This window comes from Nematolebias whitei, chromosome 15 (genome assembly GCF_014905685.2).
Source record: "Nematolebias whitei isolate Nwh7 chromosome 15, NemWhi1, whole genome shotgun sequence".
Lineage (NCBI taxonomy): Eukaryota > Metazoa > Chordata > Actinopteri > Cyprinodontiformes > Rivulidae > Nematolebias > Nematolebias whitei.
The window spans coordinates 43976186-43999192 of record NC_056512.1 but is presented as its reverse complement, the minus strand read 5'-3'; the positions used below and the strand labels follow the sequence as shown (position 1 = coordinate 43999192).

The 23007-nt window shown below is 41.3% G+C and overlaps 1 protein-coding gene across 1 annotated transcript in view; it reads left to right on the top strand.

The window, feature by feature from the left end:
• The window catches only part of ppp1r1b (protein phosphatase 1, regulatory (inhibitor) subunit 1B), a 36863-nt gene that overhangs the window by 13392 nt on the left and 464 nt on the right, over nucleotides 1-23007 (top strand). Inside the window, exons 2-4 of the mRNA XM_037689258.1 lie at nucleotides 11164-11253; nucleotides 15072-15147; nucleotides 16844-16993. Of these exons, the coding sequence (XP_037545186.1) occupies nucleotides 11164-11253; nucleotides 15072-15147; nucleotides 16844-16993 (316 nt within the window). The remainder of the gene's footprint in view (nucleotides 1-11163; nucleotides 11254-15071; nucleotides 15148-16843; nucleotides 16994-23007) is intronic.

Genomic DNA, 23007 nt, shown 5'->3' with positions numbered 1-23007 from the left:
AAAGACGTGAGGATTTCCACTTTTAGAGTTCACAGGCAAATAAATTTGTAGGTCGTCGGCGTAACAGTGAAAAGAAAAGTGGTGACTGATCCACGAGGCAGGAATGAGCGTGCACCTACTGATTTGGACTGGTGGAGAAATGGGCTGCACGGTGGCTCAGTTAGTAGAGCTGTTGCCTCTCAGTGAGAAGGTCACAAGTTCGAATCCCGACCTGGGACCTTTCTGGGTGGAGTTTGCATGTTCTCTCCGTGCATGCATGGTTTTTCTCTGGGTGCTCCAGTTTCCTCCCACAGACCAAAAACATGCATGTTAGGTTGACTGGTAACTCTAAATTGGCCCTGGGTGTGAGATAGAGGGTGAATGGTTGTTTTGTTTGTCCCTGTGATGGACTGGAGACCTGTCCAGGGTGTCCCCCTCTCACATAGTGACTGCTGGACATGGGCACCAGTGACCCCCACGACTCGGCAAAGATAATGGATGGATGGTGGAGAAATGAAGTTGCCACAGAGAACTGGTTCACTGACAACCGTTTTGGCAGATACCAAAAAAAAAAAAAACCTGCAAGGAAAAATATAATTTGTATTCTGAAATTTTCAACTGTAGAACTTAAGATTTAAGTCACAGAACCTTTAAACAAATACGATGTATTCGCCTGTTTTTAAGCGTATGAAAGAGTATAAAATCCATCATTTTCCACCTGACTCAACGTGAGGCAGCACTTCGAACACCACATGAGATCTGGCCGTTTCATTTAAAAAACCTCCCTGGGGTTGATTCAAAGAAAAATGTGAACTTTATGGCTACGCTTGCGTTCAATCCAACTAAAGATCACAGCAGCTGAGATGGAAGAACACAACTGCACCTTCAACCAAGGAATGGGCTGACTTACCAGAGTTTACACAGAAAGTTCAAAAGACTTGTTAATAATGAAGAGATGGAAAAATCCTGTTTGTCTTAATTGGATAAGATGCAACATATTTTCTGCTTTGACCAAATAATCAGGAAGAGAGAGAAGTCAGACTTAAAGTGTTTTCCTTAAGATTTGGATTGAAATGTTTAAAGTCGTTATCGCCTGCTGTTGAAAGGAGACATCAGGTGACATTGTTTTAGCCCACAATTTAAAACCCTTTGACTTTTAAAAACACAACAATGGCCTTAAATCTGTAAATTTTACAGATGTTGACCAAAACTTTGGTGTTGATCCTCTGGGCACATTCTGAACAATAACAGAGATTCAGTTCAACCTTTATTTATACAGTTAGTTCCCGCTGAGTGTCGAGGACTCGTTCACAAGAGAGACCTGTTTCACGCAGACAAAAGTAGATAAGAAAAGAGAAACACGAGGGGAGGGGAGGTAAAAAAAAATATCGTATCACACACTATGTCCTCGTCGGGACGGTGTGAAAGTTGCAAAAAAAAGACCTTGCATATAAACAATTACATACTAATGACATCATAATACATTTATGCATGAGGAGGCCGACAAAGGCGGTGAGTTATCTGTGGACTGCCAGAAAGTTCCATAGTCCTGATAAGAGATGGCGCTGTATCCATCAGCTGGCTCAGCTCTGACACAGGTCCACAGATGTCGTCGGGGTAGGGGAGGAGCAGAACAGAGCTTCTTGTTCACATAACCTCCAGGAGAAATTTGAGATAGGTGTCCTATTCAAGGCCACGCGGGGAAACCAGATTCAGACGACGTTTGTTTTGGGACGGGCCGACTCTGCTTGATTTTTTTTGTCTGCCTACATATTTCTGCTGGCACATCTCAATGGCGCCTCCAAACAGCCAAAGTTTGTGGTCACTCCGCCGGGCCATGCTTGTAGCCTTCTCCAAGGTCGATTCCTTCATGCCAGCAAGTTCCAGGAGCCGCAAGTGTCCTGCGATTCTCAGAAATCACATCCAGTTTACAGTTTAGCTCACAAAGCATCTGCGTCTGAATGCTCGAAGCACTCAGACTCAGATGATTTAGCCAGTACAAATTAGAAAGCATCTAGAGGAACTTTAAGATCAGTTTATGTCTTTACTTCCAATTCAAGATGGCTACCACAATCAGCTGACCCTTGAAAACTTCTAAATGGCTATAAGTCAATCGATTTAGCACACACTGAGCTGAAAATTGGTAAGGTTGTAGCTGAGATCAGTTCATTAACTGGACAGAATTTAATGAAACTGTTTAATGAAGTCAACAACTAATGGTTATAACTCTGTTCACTTTACAAATATTGAGATAAACTTTAATCTTTTAGTAGCTGAGATTCTTTCACAAGATGCTATAAGCGTGACATTTGCAATATTGCACATTATTGTACATTACATAGTTTTTAAGCTTTGACCTAAATGCAGTAAATGAAAATTCAAAAGGCTATGAATATAATATATACTGTACATCTACATGTTCTTATTGCCAGAGCTGCCTGTGAATAACTGCACATCAATCCATTTCCATCCATCAGAACAGATGTGGATTTCTGCCACCAGAGTGTTGGCGTTTCATAGAATATGGACCTGAATGATGCTTCAGCTACATCACAGAGAGCTCAGATACGCAGACACAGCGCTCGATACCATGACCTGATGTAATTTATTGCTGTTGGAAGCAGGCGAGGGTACCTAACGAGGAAACGACATCCAAGGCGAGTTTCTCTCTGCGTTGCCTTTGTGTTGAGGTCAGATCTGCAGAGCAGACGTCCCACGAGACGCTCGCTGTCAAACGATGGTGCAGAGTTTTACTGCCTTTCTGTCTCTCTCCATCAAACCCCCAGAGACACCTCTGATCTAGTTTATGTCGTCCTGCTGCAGCTGCTTTTTATAGGCCTGGCATGAGAGCAGCGTCTCTGGGGAGTGGACCCACATCAGCCAATCTGCACCCAGGCTGCTAACCAAGACCGTCTCCTGCCAACATGCACGCACACATGCACAGAGAACACCCAAACATGCCAAGTCAACAGTGACTCGTGACCCAGAATCGGCCCTAACGAGGCAACTTAACCTTGACCCCCTCATGAATAAACTTTATCACATGGAATGAAACATCTTAACAGGAAACAACTCAAAATGCACTGAAAGTAATTTATCTTTTTTATTATTGTACATAATAATACAAAAAATAGACACATGCATATCTTAAATTTGGGTTTTTTCAAATAAAATCTTGTCAAACCATCCTGCAATTAATGAACAAGCATTCCTTGAAGGAAGGCATATGGCTCACCGTCTATTCTGCCACCGTTTTAATCTAAAATAGTGTTCTGGTCCCTTTTTGCACGCGTTAAAGCCAGTTTCTTGGAATTAAACAGGAGGCTGGCTTGAAACACATCAATGAGAGCTATTTATATGACAGATCTGGGTTGGCAGGCCTCAGACGGATGAAGTCTTCTGGATGAAAGATAAAACATTTCTTCCAAGAAGAAATGTCCAGATGACCTGATTTAATTTTGTTTTGTATGTTGAGATACGACAGACTTGGGATTGATTTGGTCAAATCTTAAAAACCACGTTACTTGTTGGCAGAGTATGTGTTGAGAATGACCCTCGGCTACTACCACATAGCTCATTATCTGTAAAATTGACTGATCTGAAGACATTTTGTGTTTTTTAAGGTCAGCTGGCGGTGGCAGCCATCCTGAATTGGTTTGCCTCCAAAGATGAAAAAGCTGTAGACATGCGTCCAGTATATTCTGAGTGTTTCAATAAAATCCATCCAGTGATTCATGAGATATTTTGCTAACAGACAGTCATATGAACAATTTTCGGCAGCAGGAAGTCAGTTTGCTCAGTCAGTACATAATTCATTAGCTTTAGATAAACTGACGCACCTCCTGTCTATAAAATCCACGAACTGGTGGTTTATTTGTTTTATTATCAAGGCCTAGCTCTTCATCATTTCCAGGGTGCTGCTGCCTCATTCTGCAGGCTTCCACCTGTGGAGCGGCGGATATCAGACCACCGTGCAAAGAGTCCACAGTAACGGGTTGAAAAGCATTCCCGCCAGCGGTGGAGAGGGGTCAGGAGATTGGGAGCGAGGGGATTTAGAGATGTAGAGGAGGGAGGGGGGATGAAGGGATAAAGCTGGAGTAATCTCACACGTTGCGTCCCAGTGTTGCCGTATTCAGTGGAAGCCATGTATTATGCAACGCAGGCAGAGTGGGGGCGTTTTAAGGCTGGAAAATTACTAGAGTCTGTGTGTGTTTGAGTCAGCTGGCGTTAGAAACGTCACCGCTGGCGCCATCAGCGTGCTGCAGAAAGAGACACAAGCACAAATGCAATTGTTCGCTTGTTGATTTGATATAAGTGTGAATCACAAACGGACAATTTTCCAGGTTTTGGGGGAGGCTTTAGCCCAGAGGCAGAGAGGTTTGCCTTTCTTTCAGAGGGTCTGGGATTCAATTTCCTACAGCCTGCTGAAGTGTCCTTAGACAAAGCATTACCGTATTTTTTGCTGTATAAGTTGCACCGTTTTGCATAAATTTGCAAGTCCTGCAACTTATACACCGAAGTGACTAATATACGTTTCCCCCCCCATATTTATAACCCAATTTTTGGCTGAGATCTGATGAATATTGAAAATATTGAACACGACCATTTTCAGCCACTAGAGGGCCCTCGACCAATCTGGTAAGCCAAGTGTCTCATTAATAGGTAAAAGTGGCTATTAATGAGACACTTTGCTTGCCATAGAGGCCAAACGTCAGAGCAAACGTCAAGTCAGCTGCATTTCGCCGTGCCGCCCAGGCGAAATGCAGCTGATTTGACCGTTAAAGTGCATTTATTAAGGAAAAATTAAACTGAGACACACCTTTACTATGATTTCAAGCAAACAAATAATTGTTTTTAAGTGTTAATCTTGTTAAATTCTTGTTAAAGTCCTCCCGTGCACGCTCCTGCAGCCGCCATTTGGCAGCCAATCGATTTTTGGTACAACACCGTCCCACGTTTCCGGGTTGTCAGTGGTGACGAATAATAGATGCGACTTATATGGCGAATCAACGTATTTATGTTTTTTTCCACGTTATTAGACGTATTTGGACTGATGCGACTTATACGGTGGTGCTATGTGTACGGCAGCAAGTTATACAAGCTATATTAAGAGAGAGAGAGAAACAGGGGGTTGGGGGTGGGGGAGGGAGAGAGAAAGAGAGAATGTAGCTGTAGGCTAAAAGCCTCTCCCACCACACTGGAAGGAGTTATGGGGATTTAACCGATCTCCTGGTTCGAAACCAGGGTTAGCTCTCCACCCAGTCTGGTCTGGTCAGTTCAGCAACAGACATGGAAACAGGAACCTAGCCTGTGTGAAACAGATCTAATAATCAATAACCCTGGGTTTTATCAATATCAAAAACCATCATCAATACATGTACATGTTTTTATCATATATAAAAAGTTCATAAAATAAATAGAATCAAGCTCATTATTTGAGTGCTCTTAAATATTTCTGAAGGTCCTAATATTGCATCTTCGCACAAAATATAGCATTTCACCATTTCAGTGTCCCTTCAATTTAAATACTTCAGTGTTAACACTAGGATCTAGTTACTTATTGCAAGAGGCTTATTTTCATTATCTAGATCAATACAAATGCAGGCGATCAGAAATAGTAGAACAATAGCATCAGTGACATTTAGTATACAAAAGTATTAATGTTTGATAATTATGTTTTTCTATAAGCACATTCAAATAAATGTAGCAATTGCACTGATTTATCACAGAGCCCAATACAATAACCTGGAGGCTAGCGCTAGCATGCTAGCTCCAGAAACAAACAAACAAACTCGCCAGTTTCCCACTTTTAGAATACACGGTCAACTGAATGTTTTTTTCACAGAGACATCTAAAAGTTGAGAGGCATATCAGTCCAAAATGGCAACATAGGACTTTCAATGGCTTAAAGCTGCAGCAGCTAGCCTAGCCTCTCTCACACATAACCTGGTTGTGAGTGTCCACGATCTGTTCTGGACCGGAAGCATAATCTGTACCATGCGTTCAGTTCTGGGCGCAGGAGAGGAGCGCCTAGAATGGTCCTACATTTTGTAATGAAGAGGAGCTGACTGCGCATGTACAGCTTTTAACTAGAGTCCATGGGCAAAGTTTTTTGCGCCCCAGGGCTGAAATACGTCATCACCAATCAGACAACGTTTTTGAAAGAAACAACTTTACTCATCATTAACTATAAAATTTTTTATCTTACACAACAACAACAAAAATATATACATATGTTTCAAAATATTTTTATTTTATTATTTCTTTTTTGTTGTTGTCTTTTTCAAGATATAAGGTTAAAAAAATTCAAGGTTATGTGATGAGTGGTGGGGTGGCGTCCTAGCGCCCTCTATTGGCCAGCTGTTACTAAGCGAGACAGCAAAAAAACATACAGAAAACATAGAAACAATTATTGTTTACTTCTGTTCAAGCTAATTTTATGTCCCTATCTAAAAAAAAAAGGCATGCAAATATTTTTTGTTGTTTGGTTTTTTATATGGAAATATGCACAAAAACATAAAAAGAGGTTCATACAGTGGGTAATTAACACCTTCAGTCCTATAGCATGTAGACATATTTTACAAATAAAATAAAAATCATTAGCTGTAAATTTAGAGTTAAAATGACAACACAGACAAACATCTCAGGGTCATGGCTTTATTTCTGCAGGACTTGTTTGTAGATTTGCTCTCACTGGTTGTCCTCTGTTTGGACCACCTCAGTCCGCCCTGAGGGGCCGGGGGCAGGTGTTGGGCAGCGAGAGCCAAAAAGATGCCCCTAGCCTCCTACAGTCTGGACCGACAGAGGAAACCTTTTGGTGTTCTAGCGCCGCTCAAGGTGGCTGCATGTTGGAACAGCTCTGTTACTTTCATTCTGAGATGTTGCTTTTGGAAACTTTAATTCCTCTTTATTCTGGCTGTAAATACTTTTATTTGGCTGATTATTTCCTTTGATATTAGATGTTGTGCAGCTTGAAGGAGTTTTACTGAAACCCTTTTTGTTTTTGGACATTTGTTATGATGTGTGACCATGGGAACAAAGTGGTTTTTACAATTGGGAGCAGCTGATTAACATCTCATAAAACCTCTGCTATGGCCCCAAATCACAGAGTTAAAAAGAAGGTGCCGTGGATGCATCCCCGTTTACCTGGCAGAGGGTACCTGACCGCCAAGATCCTGGAGCTGGTGGGAAGTGTGGCTTTTGACTACAAGAAGACCAGGATCATCCCCCTCCCCGCTGGGAGGAGAGACCATCGCTCAGGGAGGAGTTCTGCCCAAGATTCAGGTGCTCCTGCTGCCCAAGAAGACCGAGAAACACACCAAGTCCAAGTAGACAGATCAACACCTGCAGCCAGTTTCTTCAGATCTGCTCTAAGAGATCCTTCCTGCCCACAGCCATCAGCATCTACAACTCTAAAGAAACCAGGATGATGAGTTACAACAACATTTAATTTCCCTTTAGGATTAATAAAGTATTTTTGAATTGAATTGAAACCTTTGATGAAAAAAGAATGGATACAAAGTATCAGATCAAATGCGACGTAGCGGAAGGAAATTGTGATTGCAGTTTGAGCGTGACGCACTCCGGCGATGCAAAGGAGAAGAGATGAGCGTACTGTCAAGGAATGAGGGATGCAGATGGATGCAAACAGAATAAAGGAAGGATGGAGGATGAAGGAAGACGGAAATGAAAGAACAAGAGCGGGACGGAGTGTGTGACATCCAGGAGGCGTGGGGAAGCAGGAAGTTGCATGATGAGATTAAAGTGTGTGTCGGTGTTCAATCCATCGTTGATCACTGTGGATCGGACAGGAGGCCGGTTTCCAGCACGTCGCTCAGCAAGCCGCTGCTTTGGCAACGCGTGCCTCACTGCGATGACGCACCAACCCAGACAGAAGAAAAACAAACACGAGTCTTAGCCGTTTCACAGAAAACAGAGCCAGGTCACCTGTCTTCATTTAGTGAAACAGCAGCACACTTGTTTATGTCACCGTCGAGGGTGACTTACTCCTCGGAGGACTCTTTCAATCGCCCTCTTGTTTCATTTGTCAGGTTCAGTTAACTGCACTGCTTTATTCTCTGTTCACAGCTATTCATTCTTCATAACGTGATCCAAACCCACGGAGCTTTTATGAACAGAGCTTCACGTGTTCAGCACGGATCATTACGATGAAATGATTCTTCACCCTTAATCTTTTCAGCATCAAATACTTCCTGTTGGCTTGAAAGGATGTTTGTTAAATGTTTGAGGGCAAAGATTGTGTTAAACTTGCTTTGTTTCAGTTTGTACCTCTTATTAAAAGTCTTTCTGTATTATATATCATCACAAATCAAGTTCTAGACTTTTTATTTGCAGGTTATATTGGTAAAATTGGGATAAAATGGACGAAAAATCACTTAAGTTTATCATTTTGTTATGAAAAGTTGCAGAACACCTGCATTGATTGGAAATCATTCAGAAAGTGGATGAGAATAAAAGTGTAGTATCCTGAAATGATTGGTGTGGCTGGTGGGGTGGCCAAAGATTAATCTACAGCGGCCAAGGCCACCATTTGCCACCCCCTGTTCCGCCATTATGCTTGGTGGTGAATAAATTTGGTCCCTTCACTTTTTTTATTGTGCTCTATTAATCTCCAATGGGGAAAGTAATTATCTGCATTTTTCCCATTGCACATGTGAGAACACATGTGAAGCAGTGGGCTGCCATCCAAGGCACCTGGGGAGCAGCTGGGAGGGGGGGGGGGGGGGGCAAAGGCCTTGCTCATGGGCCCAGAATGGTGCAAATGAGGGTGGAGGCAGGTGTGGGCGTTTCACCTTTTCCACCCACATTTTGATGTTGTCTGCTCGGGGAGTTGACCGGCGACCCTCTGATCACAAGCCCACCCTCTCTAACCTCTGCACCACTGCTCCCCCTAACTTGATGAGATCCGTCCTTCTGCGATGCCTCAAGCAAAGCAATAAAATAAAACCTACGTCTGTTCGTCTCCACAGTGTAACTCCCACTGTAAGTTTATTTACATTCCCTGTTCAGAAAAAACATCTAAAAACCACAAACATTCACTATTCAGATCCGCCAGCGACCGGAACATCGGCGTACCGATTGTTGCTTTTACAACCAAGGATGGAGCTGAAAAGAGCTGTGATGCTTTAGGCTTGTAACGACGAGCAGCTCGGTCTTTGGGTTGTTCCACAGGTGGGGGGCGGACAGTTCATGTGGCCCTGAAGAAGCCATCCAGATTGCTGACTTTAGACTCTGTGGAAGAATTTATAGGTGTTGAGGAGATTAGTGTGTGTAGATGAACAGATGCTCGGATATATTCATCATTTAACACGGATTCCTCATTTTTCTGGACTGAATAAAACGTGCATTGAATTTAAGGAAATGCAAACGTGAGACGTCATCTATGTTTGACCCATCAAAATGAATGCGGTCATTTATTTACAGAATCAAAATTTAACATCAAACATTTACATTAATTTGGCAAATTATGAAAATAACAACATAAGCAATCAATCAGGAAAAATCATACGGCCATGATTTTTCCGTTGCTTCACCACAGACATTTATGAAAACTGTACAATTATGATCTTTTACCCACATGGATGTGGGTGAGCATTTTACACAGACATTTCTAAAATATCTGGAAGAATTTCTACTTGAGAGAAAAGTTTAAAGATGAAAGAAGTTAAGAGGGAGTAAGAGGGTGTGTGAGGGGAAGTAAGTGTTCACCAGAACCGACACTCTCCATCAGAAACCCAGCTCGCCTCGGTACGCTTGGTAGGAAACTTGACCCATTACCTTTCTGATGATAATCAGCAGATATGGTGTTCCGTTAACGCTACCTGTCCAGCGTCTCCTTAGGATGCTGTGAATCGTCAGAAGTAGTGGCGAGTGAAAATGTTATAATCCCATGGAACTCGGAAGAGCTCTGTTGTCATGTCAGGATCATCCCGTCTCTCACAGAACTGGGCTTCTCTCACAGAACTGGTTGGACTGTGTATCCAGCAGAACTCCAACAGCACTCCATCAGAACTGAACAGAACTGTCCCAGAACTGTTCCAGCACCATCCCAGAGCTTCTAACAGAACTGTGTAGTTTACAGATCTCGAGCAGAGCCAGAACTCGAGCAGAACCTCAACAGAACTTCAACAGAACCGTGTAGTCCAGGAAGTACTGACATTTTAAAGAGCTGTTTCCCGGTTCACTTTTGGGAGTATTACCATTGGTCAGAACCGACCAGACGGGGTGTGTTTTGTGACGTAAGAGGTTAGAAGACAGCAAGAATTGTTATGGAAAGATCAGAAATGTTCTCACAGACAGAGAGAGTTTTGTTTTGGCGCGTTTCAGAAACAGGTGCCAAAACCTCTATATTTATGTCTGAGAGGATTCTAAAAACATGCCAACAACTTGTTTTGCGTTTGACTCCAACCTTGGACCAACTTACACTTGCTCATTCAAAAGCAGAAATCAGAAAAGGCATAATTACTCTGTAACAGCTTTGACATGAGTTCTAATTTTGCGTGAGAAAAAATCATTACACAGTTAATAAAATTGATTAGTTCACTGCAACATCTAAAATGGTTTGAACTAAGACACTTTGATTATCAACATTTGTAAAATAGTAATGATAATAAAACAGAGAGTGTTCTTTTCACTTGAATCTTCAAGAGAGAAAGTCTCAGGATGGGTGAACCTGTATTTCTGGATTCAAATCAATGAAATGACAGTTCCTGTCCCACAAGGTTCTTAAGGTCAAGATTTTTGACCTTAGACTTAGTTTTTGACATGGGCCTAGTCCACTACATGTGGGACTGTGGTTCTTTTTGTTTTTCTGGGTGCTCAAATGAATTTACAGACGAGAGCTCGTTGTTTCCAAATAAATCCATGAAGGATTTTAACTCTGCCACTCGTTTTAAAACAGTTTAACTCAAAGGGCCGACTCGTTCGTCAGGTCTGAAAGTTTTAAATGGATCTTCGTCTATTCTGCGTGAACTCTGACCGGGTCCAGTATCAGACCGAACCACTCAACAGCTGCACTAATGAAGCCGCCGAGCGCCCACAACCAGCACGAGCTCTCAACTTTGATTAGATTGATATGAAGGTGTGCTGCGCGTTATTAATAATACAGCATCAGACACGTTGACTGCTCATTTATTCATGGCTGCCCTTTCTGTTTGTTTACAGATCAGACGCAGGAGGCCCACACCTGCCACGCTCTTCAGAGTCGCCGACCAGCCGTCTCCTGAAGACGATCAGGCCGCTCATCAGGTGAAGGTGAAATCAACTTTTCTTCTTCTGAATGTTTGTGCATTCTCATCTCTCTGTTGTTACCCCTCCTTACTAATAAGTCAATCATTGCAACCTTTATACTGAGCCAGCTTTAATCCTGCAGTGTGTAATTAAAAAAAATGTGGTTTTATTTTTATTATTTAAACCCATTTAAACTTTCTTAAGCTTTAAGGTAGTCTTGAAACAGAGCAGCACTGAGTGCAAAAACATACATGTGTGCATGCACATGTACGGTAGTCCCTCGCTAATTTGCTGTTCGTTTATCGCTGACTCGCTCTATCACGGTTTTTCAAAATAAGATTGCGCTGAATGATGGATGAGCCGCACGATTGGCATGGATTGTTGATTTAAAACAAATTATTTTAAATTATTTAGCAACTGCTGCACCTTTGTGCAGCCCATACTGCAGGATGAACTTCCTGCTGCAGCTGATCAGCTGATCTCCATGCAGTGTAAAAGTGGGCGTGGCCTAGAGCACTTACAGGTGGCTGAAAACAGAGGAGGCAGAGAGAGGGACATTCTGTGCTCTGTTAGAACGTTTAGAGTTTAGAAACATTGTTTGGAATATTGCAAGGGAAGGGTTTAAAATGCCGTTTATATATATATGTATGTATATGTATATATATATACAGTTAATACTAAAATAAACTACTACTTACTACTTGTATACTACTATTCCTACATCACAGTTTTTCACTTATCTTGTGTCTTCAGGGTATGGATCCCCTGCGATAAATGAGGGACTACTGTTGTTTGTTGTTGTTCACATGATGAAAAAGTCTAACATCAAATTTTATGATAAACCAAATATGTCTCATGACCAAAGAAGCCAAAATAATCCCAGAAAAATTAAAACCTACTGAGCAAATAAACCGTACCACCTGGAAAATGTCTCATAAGAACAGTATTATAAACCTCATCGTTATCAGTTCTTTAAAAAGTTTTAAATTATCTTCTGTGTGTGAAGTATGTTTAACGCTTTATTTATAATTTTGATGGATTGGAACATGAACGAATGTTTGTTTGCATCCCCACCCCATTTTAAGGTGTCTTATTTCAGCTTTACTTCCATCTTCACTGTCTGGATGCATTAAAGTTGTAACAAAATAAAATTTGTATTGTCATATTTATGAAAGGCAACTTTGTTTTTGAAGTTTGAACACTGAATGACTTTGCTGAAAGCTGCTGAAACTGAGATGATAAAGCTTAAAGAAACAAAGCGATAGCTTAAAGGAAACTAACCAAAATGAAAACAATAAGTAAAATAAAAAAAGAGCATAATGCAAGCTAAAAGACAAACAAAACCCTAAGATGCACTGAACAAAAATATAAATGCGACACTTTTGTTTTTGCTCCCATTTCTCATGAACTGAACTCAAACTCCTAAGACTTTCTCTATGTACACAAAAAGTATTTTTCTTAAAAATATTGTCCACAAATGTGTGTAAATCTGTGTTAGTGAGCACTTCTAATTTGCTGAGATAATGCATCCACCTCACAGGTGAAAGCATAACATGAAGGTGATTAGACAACATGATTATTGCACAGGTGTGCCTTAGGATGACCACAATAAAAGGCCACTCTAAAATGTGCAGTTTTATCACACAGCACGATGCCACAGATGTGCCCAGTTTTGAAGGAGCGTGCAGTTGGCATACTGACTGCAGGAACGTCCACCAGAGCTGTTTCCTGTCAAATGACTGTTCATTTCTCTGCTATAATCCGTCTCCAAAGGCGTTTCAGAGAATTTGGCAGTACAGTGGTCCCTCGCTACGTCACTGTTTCCGCAGATTTGCTATATCGCTGTTTTTCAAAGTAAGACTGGACATGACACAATTGACTGATTGATGGATGAGCCATGGACTGTTTATTTAAAACAAATAATTTTAAATGATTTTGCACCTGTGTGCAGCACACAAGTGCAGGAGGAATCTACCCCCTGCAGCCTGTCATGATCTCCTCTGCCACGCCCACATTTCTCCTGCTGCATCGGCTTCATGAAGGTTTAACTCTTTGCTGTCCAGATGCACCGATCCACTTTTGTCTTCCAACTTAAAATTCAAAGTATGTCACATCGTAAAATCGTCATAATCACAAAATAAGGTTTTTTTTTAAAAATTATTTTAGAACTTCTATGTTCAGTTGTTTCAGTGCAACTGATCAAGAAGTTCATTTGTGCTCCGTGCTGCAGAGCTGAAGCTGAGTGACATCCTTTCACGTCCTGCTGCACTTCTCTTCTCGACAATTTAAATTTAAATACTGTAACATTTTAAATAAACAATCCATGCACGGATTGTTTATTTAAAATGAGGGAGATTGGGAGTAACAGGTGATGAGTGTGATTGCAGCCTGGCACATGTCATGACAAAGTACTGAACTTCAACTTCAACTTGGACTAGACTGTATCCCTACCTCACAGTTTTTCACTTATCCCCGGGGGGGTGGGGTGGGGGGGTGTCAGGATATGGAACATCTGCGATAAACGAGGGACTACTGTATGCAGTATATGAGTTACAATCTGATCTCACAGTAATTATAAACTGGTTCTTTACTGTAAAGTCATGGAGACAGGAAACCTGCAGCACAAGCGTCATTCTAAACTGGTATTGTGTTATGAACTAGATCAAATTTGTAAAAATCTGTGTTTACGAATGTCAAGAGGTCACGAGCAAAGGCATGTGGACATGTGGCATCATGCCATGCCACATGTTTTCACTCACAAAAAATAAATGCTCAAAGCTTCACAATTTGCCTGATATCAGACAAAAATATCTCCGGATTTTAACCAGCAGCTGTCAGCTCAGTCAGTTGGACAACAAGGATGAAACGCCTCATTTCACGCTGTGGTTTCAAGCTGATCTTTTCACGCTGACGCCGCAAGATGTTGCCAAAAAGAACTGTGTCGTAAATCACTTACAGAGACTGACTGGTTTTCTGACGCACCGCGATTAAGTAAAACTGCGCATTTTAGAGTGGCCTTTTATTGTGGGCAGCCTAAGGCACACCTGTGCAATAATCATGCTGTCTAATCAGCATCTTCACATGCCACACCTGTGAGGTGGATGGATTATCTCAGCAAAGGAGAAGTTCTCACTAAAACACATGTACACAAATGTGTTAACAATATTTGAGGGAACGAGGTCTTTGGTTCCCTGTGATGGACTTGCGACCTGTCCAGGGTGTATCCTGCCTCTTGCGCAATGATTGCTGGACATGGGCACCAGCGACCCCCATGACTCAAAAAGGAAAAAGCGGATAAAAGATAATGTATGGAATGGATGGATGGCCTTTTCATAGAAAAATAGAAAAAGTCTTCGATCTTGTAGTTCAGCTCATGAAAAATGGGATCAAAAACAGAAGTGTTGCATTTATATCCTGATGCATGCTCAACGTTGCATTTATATTTTTGTTCAGTACATGTATACTTAAACTCCTCCATCAGAGGCAGCACCTCACTCCCAACTTGGAGATTCAGTCCACCCTTTTCTGACTGAGGTCCACAGTCTCAGACATGGAGGTGCTGGTCCTCACCCCAGCTCCAGTGAGAACTGCAGATCATGCATCAACAGGAACACACCATCTGAAAATCACAGCGACAGAATCCTGAGGTCACTGAACCGGACCCCTAACACCTCCCTGGCTGCACCGAGAAATTCTGTCCATGAAAGTTTTAAACTGAATCGGTGACAACAGACCAAATGACCAAAAACCTTGATATTATAATTGTACCTTGGTGTAAAAGTAAATTTAGTGGGAAAGCGTAATTTGGTGTTTTCTGCTTCTTCTTCTCTTTTTCATGACAGTGGGTCGTGGGAGAGAACGGCGTGCTCAAACCAAAACGTGTGAATCCAAGCGTGTATCAACCTCCATCACTAAAAGGTCGGTCCAAACCGCTTTCATTCTGCAGGTGGTGGGTGTGTGGATTGTGATTTATCCTTCCGTTGAACTCCTTCCCTCTTCTACCTCGCTTTGCTGCAGTCTTCATCCTTCTTGCTTTATGATGCAGGTGAAGAGAGAGAGAGAAAAAATGCATGTGACAGATGGATAGCAATAAAAAGCTTTATGTTCTGTTTCTGTGCATGAGTCTTGTGATATGCATGCTTCTATATGTTTAAAGAAAACACTGAAAAAGCAGAGTGTGTGTGAGAAACGGATTAGAGTGGGACAGCTGTGAGTGTGAGTCTAGGAAAGTCGGGATCATCCAGGATTACAGTCAGTTATGTATACAGCTGTGGCACAGTCACACCGACATGAACAAACCGCATCAAGGTTGAAAGTCGTGCACGATTTCCTTTAGTCTCTGCTGCATGTGAAGGTTTCCAACATTGTCTCGTCTGCAGGGGATTTTAGGGGGTGCGTTATTGTGTCGAGTGATCATATAATGAATCCGGAAGCCCTGCTTCTGATCCACAAATCTGCCCGTCGTCAGCTCAGACGTGGAGAGCGAACTCAGGAAGATTTCGAGTTGCGTAACTCAGTTAAGCTACAAAAAAAAAAAAAAAAACCTGCATCAGTGCTGTGTTGTGTTTGAGGCAGTGAAAGAATGCTGAAGCTAAGGTGACCTAAAGGACGAGGAAGGGGAGATATAATCACAGAAGAGACAGAGAACGATGAGGATGAGGGAACACAGTGTGAGAGGCAGGGGCGCCTCCATTGAGGAGCCTGGGGGGGTCTGTACCCATCCTTATAAATTTGCTGGTTCCCCACTGCCCCCCCTTGGCTAGACAGTATTATCAATTTGAGTCCTGAGTTGTTGTTTAGTGTGCAGCTTCAATTCAGAGTAATAGAACATTAAAAAAAACATTGTTTTGAAACAATTAGTAGTTAAAAAATACAAAAGGCTGAATCTGTCTCTACTATTTCAGCATATCTTTGTAAAAATAAATCATTTATTTTCACTTTTTTGGTTTACTCTCACAGACAGTAAAGGAATGTAAATTTGGATTACCGGTGATTCCCAACCACGGTCCTTGAGGAACGCCGTCTTGCGTGTTTTACTTGTTTCTCTGCTTTGTCGCATCTGATCTGAATGAATGGTTGATCTCCTGGCTTCTGCAGAACTTGAGGAAGTACAGTAATTGAATCAGTGAAACAGGTGTGTTGGGGCAGGGAACAATTGAAACATGCAAGATGGTGTTCCTCAGGGATCATGGTTGGGAACCCCTGGATTATACAACTGCTTTGCATTGTTTCAATGTAAGCGGGGACCAATGCATTTTTTTGTGTTCATTTCAGAAGACAGTTCCCTCAAATAACGCAGTATTTCCTAAATAATATGACAACATGATAAAATTCATGAACATGAGGATTTTGGTGCCTCGTCAAAATTATTTGTGCAGAAATATTTCTGGAGGTGGCCCTGGTGTGAGGAAATATAAAAATAAAACGAGCTAAAAACAAACAAAAAAAAAAGAGTTTCTTTTCTTGCTGTCTCTCTGTCTGTCAGTGCATGCTCTTCACCGGCTTCCTGCTGTTCAAATACAAAGTGACTGTGTTGAAGCGTGGTAAAACCCAAAACAACATGTCCCTCTGTCCCCGTGTCCACGTGTCCTTGTGTTCCTGTGTGTCTGTGTAGCTGTGCAGAAGATGGCTGAAGCACAAATGCAGAAACTAGGTGTCTATCCTTTAGAAGACCCTGGTGAAGGGGAAGAAGATGAGGACGACTGGCAGGAGGAGGAAGAGGAGGAGGAGGAGGGGGAGGAAGCATCTCTCGCCGAAGCTGCTGGTGAGACGAGGCTCGGTGTCCACCAACTGGGAAGACAACGGCAGCAATGTGACAACAAAGAAACACAATTAAACTCAAAGGAAAACACACATTGAGCGTCCGTATGCTGCTGGCATTTATATATAGTTTTTATTTTATCTTTAATAATTAGTTTTCTTTTTTCTTAAAATAAAAACTGGGAAGGTGTTTAAGATCAAATGCCATGCAAAATGAGGCAACGCTAGCAGGAAAAAGCAGTGAAAATACAAAGTTATTCAAAAGGGAGACATTAAGCATTTCAGATAAAATATTATTCACCTAATTTGTGCATAAATGTGTATTTTCTAAATATATTTGCATTTTTATTGCGTTTTATATCAATGGATGCTTGAAAAGAGAGGTATTTAAGGTATTAAGAATACAGCAGATAATCAAAAGTTAGTAGTGACCAAACTTCTCCTCTCAAATGTCCTAATATGAATATTTTAGACCAACTAACAATTAAATAAACACAATTGTTCTTGATAGAACTGTAAGGTTTTATGATTTATTCTCTTCCAGTCTTATTGGCTGTAGCCGTGTTGTTTGTTTGAAGCTGCAGTTTGTCCAAGAATAGATTTAGTCATGTTGCTAATTTTAAAATGAACAGAGCACCTTTAGATTTGTTGGCTGGTTGGTTCACATGCTTTTCTTCCATAGCCGATAAAAGTTGCATATTTTAGAACCGAAGTAATAATTTGTCCTTGAACAAATGGGCTGCTTTGGTCTCATTTTCTGCAAATTACGAATCAACGAGAAGCCAAACGAAAAAAACAAAAGTATATTTATCCAAGGATACAAACTGTTGCATTTTGTTTAAACATCGTTTCACGACTTGGACTCAAAGTTTTGATCTAAAAAAGGAAATAAATTGGAGCTTGTTTTATGCTTTTATTTTTCACCCAATTTACTTGAAAGCTCAGCTCCAATTCACCCTGAACGTCTCTGATTGTGAAAATAAAAATAAAAACTCAGTTTTTGTGACTACAGAGTGGACCAACCAAAAAAAAACTACCACTAATTAACTAAATAAACTGAAATCTGTCAGGAGCCAACCGAGAACGTGACAGAGTGATATTCTGCGCTGCGTTCAGGGACGGCAGTAAGAATTCGTCTTGCTGTCATTTCTGCCTCGTTATCTGCAGGAGATAAACAAGAAAGGAGAGGAACCTTGGAGGATATTGATTTGCACCTAACAATAAGAAGACTGTGAACAACCCGACCCTTTTTGTTGGCCTATTTTCTTAACAGTTTAATCATGCGAGAGGGGACTTGCTCAGAAAACTAGCTTCACACTTTAAAAAAAATGTTACAAACTGAACTTAAATTACCGTACTTTCCGGTCTATAAGCTGCTACCTTTTTCACGGGCATTGAACCCTGCAGTTTATACAATGCTGCAGCTAATTTATGGATTTTTTTGATGGGCTAACAGTCTTCTTGCCATAAAAACATTTAGCCTCTGACACCTGGACACTCACATAGCTGCCCAATACATGTCTCTCTTGGGGTGTGTGTCCTCATGGCTCAAGGAGACGACCTCATTGGCTCATTGTGGTTGTCCATCGGTCCCATGGCCTCAGGGAGGGATTATAGGTAAAATTTATGTTCGTTGTTAATTATTTCGGGTAGCTGTTTAGCATTGTTGTTTTAGTGATTAGTCTATTCTTAGCCTAGTTTATGTGTTCATCACGTGTTCGTTTGTGTTAGGCCCTTCAGTAGAGTAACCATGAGTGCAGGAGGTGGTTATCATGAAGACACGTGGGGTTCAATTTCTCCGTTTGAGTTGAAAAGTAAAATAATGTCTGTGAAACACCATCTGGTGGTTGATTCTTGATCTACAGCAAGAGCTCCACATTTCTCTCAGTAGCTGTGCGCTACCATTCACGTTACAACGTGAACACCCGTGACTTGCAGACAAGCGCGGCTTATATACGTACAAAATTGTTTTTATATTATTATTTTTTTCTTGCTCCATTTTTTTTCCTATCCACCATAAATAGGCGGATAGGTGCAGCGTCTGCAGTGACGTGGGCGCTGTACCGGTCTGCCGTGGTGAAGAGCTGAGTCAAAAGGCGAAGTTCTCAATTTACCGATCGATCTACGTTCCTGCCCTCGTCTTTGGTCATGAGCGTTGGGGTGTGACCGAAAGAACGAGATCTCGGATACAAGCGGCCGAAATGAGTTTTCTCCGCAGGGTGTCTGGACTCTCCCTTAGAGACAGGGTGAGAAGCTCGATCATCCGGGAGGGACTCAGAGTAGAGCCGCTGCTTCTCCACGTCGAGAGGAGCCAGTTGAGGTGGCTCGGGCATCTGGTTAGGATGCCTCCTGGACGCCTCCCTGGTGAGGTGTTCTGGACACGTCCCACCAGGAGGAGACCCAGGACACGCTGGAGGGACTATGTTTCTCGGCTGGCCTGGGAACGCCTCGGGATTCCCACGGAGGAGCTGGACCAAGTGGCTGGGGAGAGGGAAGTCTGGGCCTCCCTACTTAGGCTGCTACCCCTGCGACCCAACCCCGGATACGTGGAAGAAAATGGATGGATGGATGGATGGATGGATGGATGGATGGATGGATATTATTTGCGCTCTATAGAGCAGCAATTACGGTAGACAAAAACCTCACACTTTGGGAAAACAACAGCGCAGTGACATTCAAAGTTTATTCACATCTGTTCTAATTATTTCTGCACATCTTCGAGTTACTGAACATCGCTTCAAATTTTCCTCAAATTTGAGCATCATCTATTAAAATTAACCGTTTACCTCCAGTAAAAACAGAACAACGTCTCCAAACTGGAGAACCCCGTGTTTCAGACAGAGAAACATTAAATGTAACATTTACAACGTAACAATGGGGAACAATGTTGGTTTGTTCCTTCGTGTTTCTAAATAATTTGTTCCCGTCACAGCCAGATGTAGCAAACGTTTTACAGACTCTGCGTCCTCAGAGGGAAAATCCCCAACTGCTCTGAGAGTTTCAGCTTGTCGACCAGAACCAGGACTGAACTGGTCGGAGAAACAAAACGGGTTTTACCTTCAGAGACAATTTTTGGTTGGACCTTAGTTTTTAATTTAAACCAATTTTTGCTGAAGCCGAGTCACAAAACATCCTAAAATCTGTGATTTATAGAAAATAGAAGACAAACATTAACCTTGTTTAACCCTTGTGACTTATTTTTGGTACATTTGTTGGTGAGAACAGAATCTGAGCTTTACAACGTGCATTATATCTCAGGGGGACGGAGGCGTTTCATTCTGAATTGTTGCTCTGTCAGAGCAGCTGACAGATTTCTCAGGGAAACCCTTTGTGGAAACACAAAGTACCGAACAGGACGTTCAAATATATGAGCTGGTTTTTTTTATCGTTACAGTACATTTGTCTTTTAAGTCAAGTGAGACCGTTCTACCCTGGCTGTGAAATCCTAAAACAAATAAAACAAATCAAGTTCTTTAATAAGGTAGTTGTTTATCATGAGGCATGACTGAAACTTCTATTTGGTATTTTAGTTTTTGATTTATTCTAAAATGGATCTTTTTTTTCCTGCATACAGTAAATCTACAAACACACATGGTTAGAGAATAACAGGATATCTGGGTGTTTGTAGGGCCAGCACTGAAATTTACCAATTTATTCAGACATTTCTGTTTGTGGCAAATTTTGGCAACAATAACAACTTATTTCAAAGTTTCAAGATTAAATTTCAAGAAATTATAAATCAAAACGTTCAGCTCTTTCAGGACAATCCTGCTTTGACTTTTGGTATTGGTGCAACTTTAGCTTTTTGAAATATTTAACCTTTTCTGCCATTTTTTTCTCACACAAAATGAATTGAGCTCATTTGACATCCTTCAGATCTTTTGATCCGTTTACAACCGTTTACTGCTCCTTTCACGCTTTGTTCTGGTTCAGCTTCCTTCTGCAAATTTAGACTTTTTCAGCTATTTTCAGCTCATTTCAGCTGTTTTCCAGCAGTTTTGCGCTCCTTTCAAATTCCTCTAACTACAACATTTTTGTCATTCTTCTAACTTATTTATGTTAATTTCAGCTTGTTTTTGCTGATTTCAGCTTTTTCTGCTATTTCAGCTTCTATTGAGCTGTTTTATGCTCCTTTCAGCTTATTTCTGTAAGTTTCAGCTTTTTCAGTATTGTAGCTACTATTTAGCTGTTAATGCTAATGTTAGCTTTTTCAGCTAATTCTACATTTTTTGCACTCATTTCAACTTTTTCAGCCTAATTCAGCAAAAATGTGCTCTCTCCACTTCCTTGTGGTAATTTAAGCTTCTTTCTGCTTTTTAGCTACTATTCAACTGTTTTTTTGTTGTTGCCAATTTCAGCTTTTTTCAGATATTTTCCACTGTGCTCATTTCTGCCTCTTTAAGCTAAATTGGGCAAACATGTTTTCTTTCTTTTGCTAATTTAAGCTTTTTCTTCCTTTTCAGATAGTTTTGTAGCTATTTTCAGCTGTTTTTAGATCAATTCAAGTTTTCTGTGGCAATTCTGCTACTTTGAGCCTAATTAACTCCTTTATTCTAATTTCAGCTTGCTATGCTGCTCCTTTCAGCTTATTGCTGCTAGTTTCAGCTTTTTTCTGCTTTTCAGCTGTTTTTGTGCTAAATTTAGCCTTTTCAGCTAATTCCACATTTTTGAAGCTCATTTCAGCTCCTTCCACTTCCTTCTGGTACTTTAAGCTTCTTTCAGCCTTTTCAGTTATTTTTCAGCTATTTTTTTTCTAATTTCAGCTTTTTTTAGCTAATTTCCTATTTTTGTGTTCATTTCTGTTTATTTAAACCTAATTCAGCAAATGTGTTCTTTCATTCTTCTACTAACTTTTGCTTGTCCTTCCATATCAGCTACATTTCATCATGTTTTTAGCTAATTTCAGCTGGCTTTTTTTCAGCACGTTCTTCAGCGATAAGCATTCACACTGGATTTTCGCAGGAATTGCAATTTCTCTTTTTTTGTTTTACTAGAGATCCCATCATTCTGGCTATAAATTACTAAATTCCTCTAACTTGAAGCAGATTTCACCTTTTCTTCCTGTTCAGCTGTTGATTTTTTGTTTCCTTGAGTTATTTTAGTCAGTCTGAGGAGCTGCACTAAACTCACTCTTATAAATAGCACCTTCTCATAGTGGATCAAACAGTTTGCTGGTGACATCCAGAACTAGCTGTTCATCAAGGAGAACCATCTGCCTAACAATACATTGTTAGTTCCCTGATGGTCATTTACTATTCACAGGGGGCTGAATGATAATAGCAATAGCAGCACTGTAAGACGGGGACAGTTGAACCCGGAGGCTCCGCCCCTGTTTAATGATGGACAGGTTCTCTTCACAAAGATGGCCTCCTTCTCTCCTCTCTCAAACCATCGTTCCTCTCTTTGTATTGAACGCTTTTTGAATCGTTCCTCTCTACCGGCACAAACAGAGTAATGTTGTGTATGCTGGTCACTGTCAGGAGGGCTGTGATCAGTCTTACATCAGGGAAACTAAACAGCCACTGGCCAAAAGGATGGACCAGCACAAACGAGCAACATCATCAGGCCAAGACTCTGAGGTCTACACTCGTCTGCAGACCAGAGGTCACTCGTTCAGGGATGAAGATGTGCACATCCTGGATAGAGAGGAACGATGGTTTGAGAGAGGAGTGAAGGAGGCCATCTTTGTGAAGAGAACCTGTCCATCATTAAACAGGGGCGGAGCCTCCGGGTTCAACTGCCCTACTATCATTCAGCCCTCTGTGAATAGCAAGCGGCCATCAGGGCACTAACGATTGATCGTTAGGCTGATGGTCCTCCTTGATCATGTGAACAGCTTTGCTTGTCAGCAGCAACTGGTTGATCCACTATGAGAAGGTTCTATTTATAAGACTGAGTTTGTTGCAGCTCCTCAGACTGAAGAAGTCTTTTGGACAAAAGACGAAATGTTTCAACGATTTTTAAAATGTTTTATTATTTTAATCTGTCCAGAGGACCTGACTTAACTTTGTTAGCCTC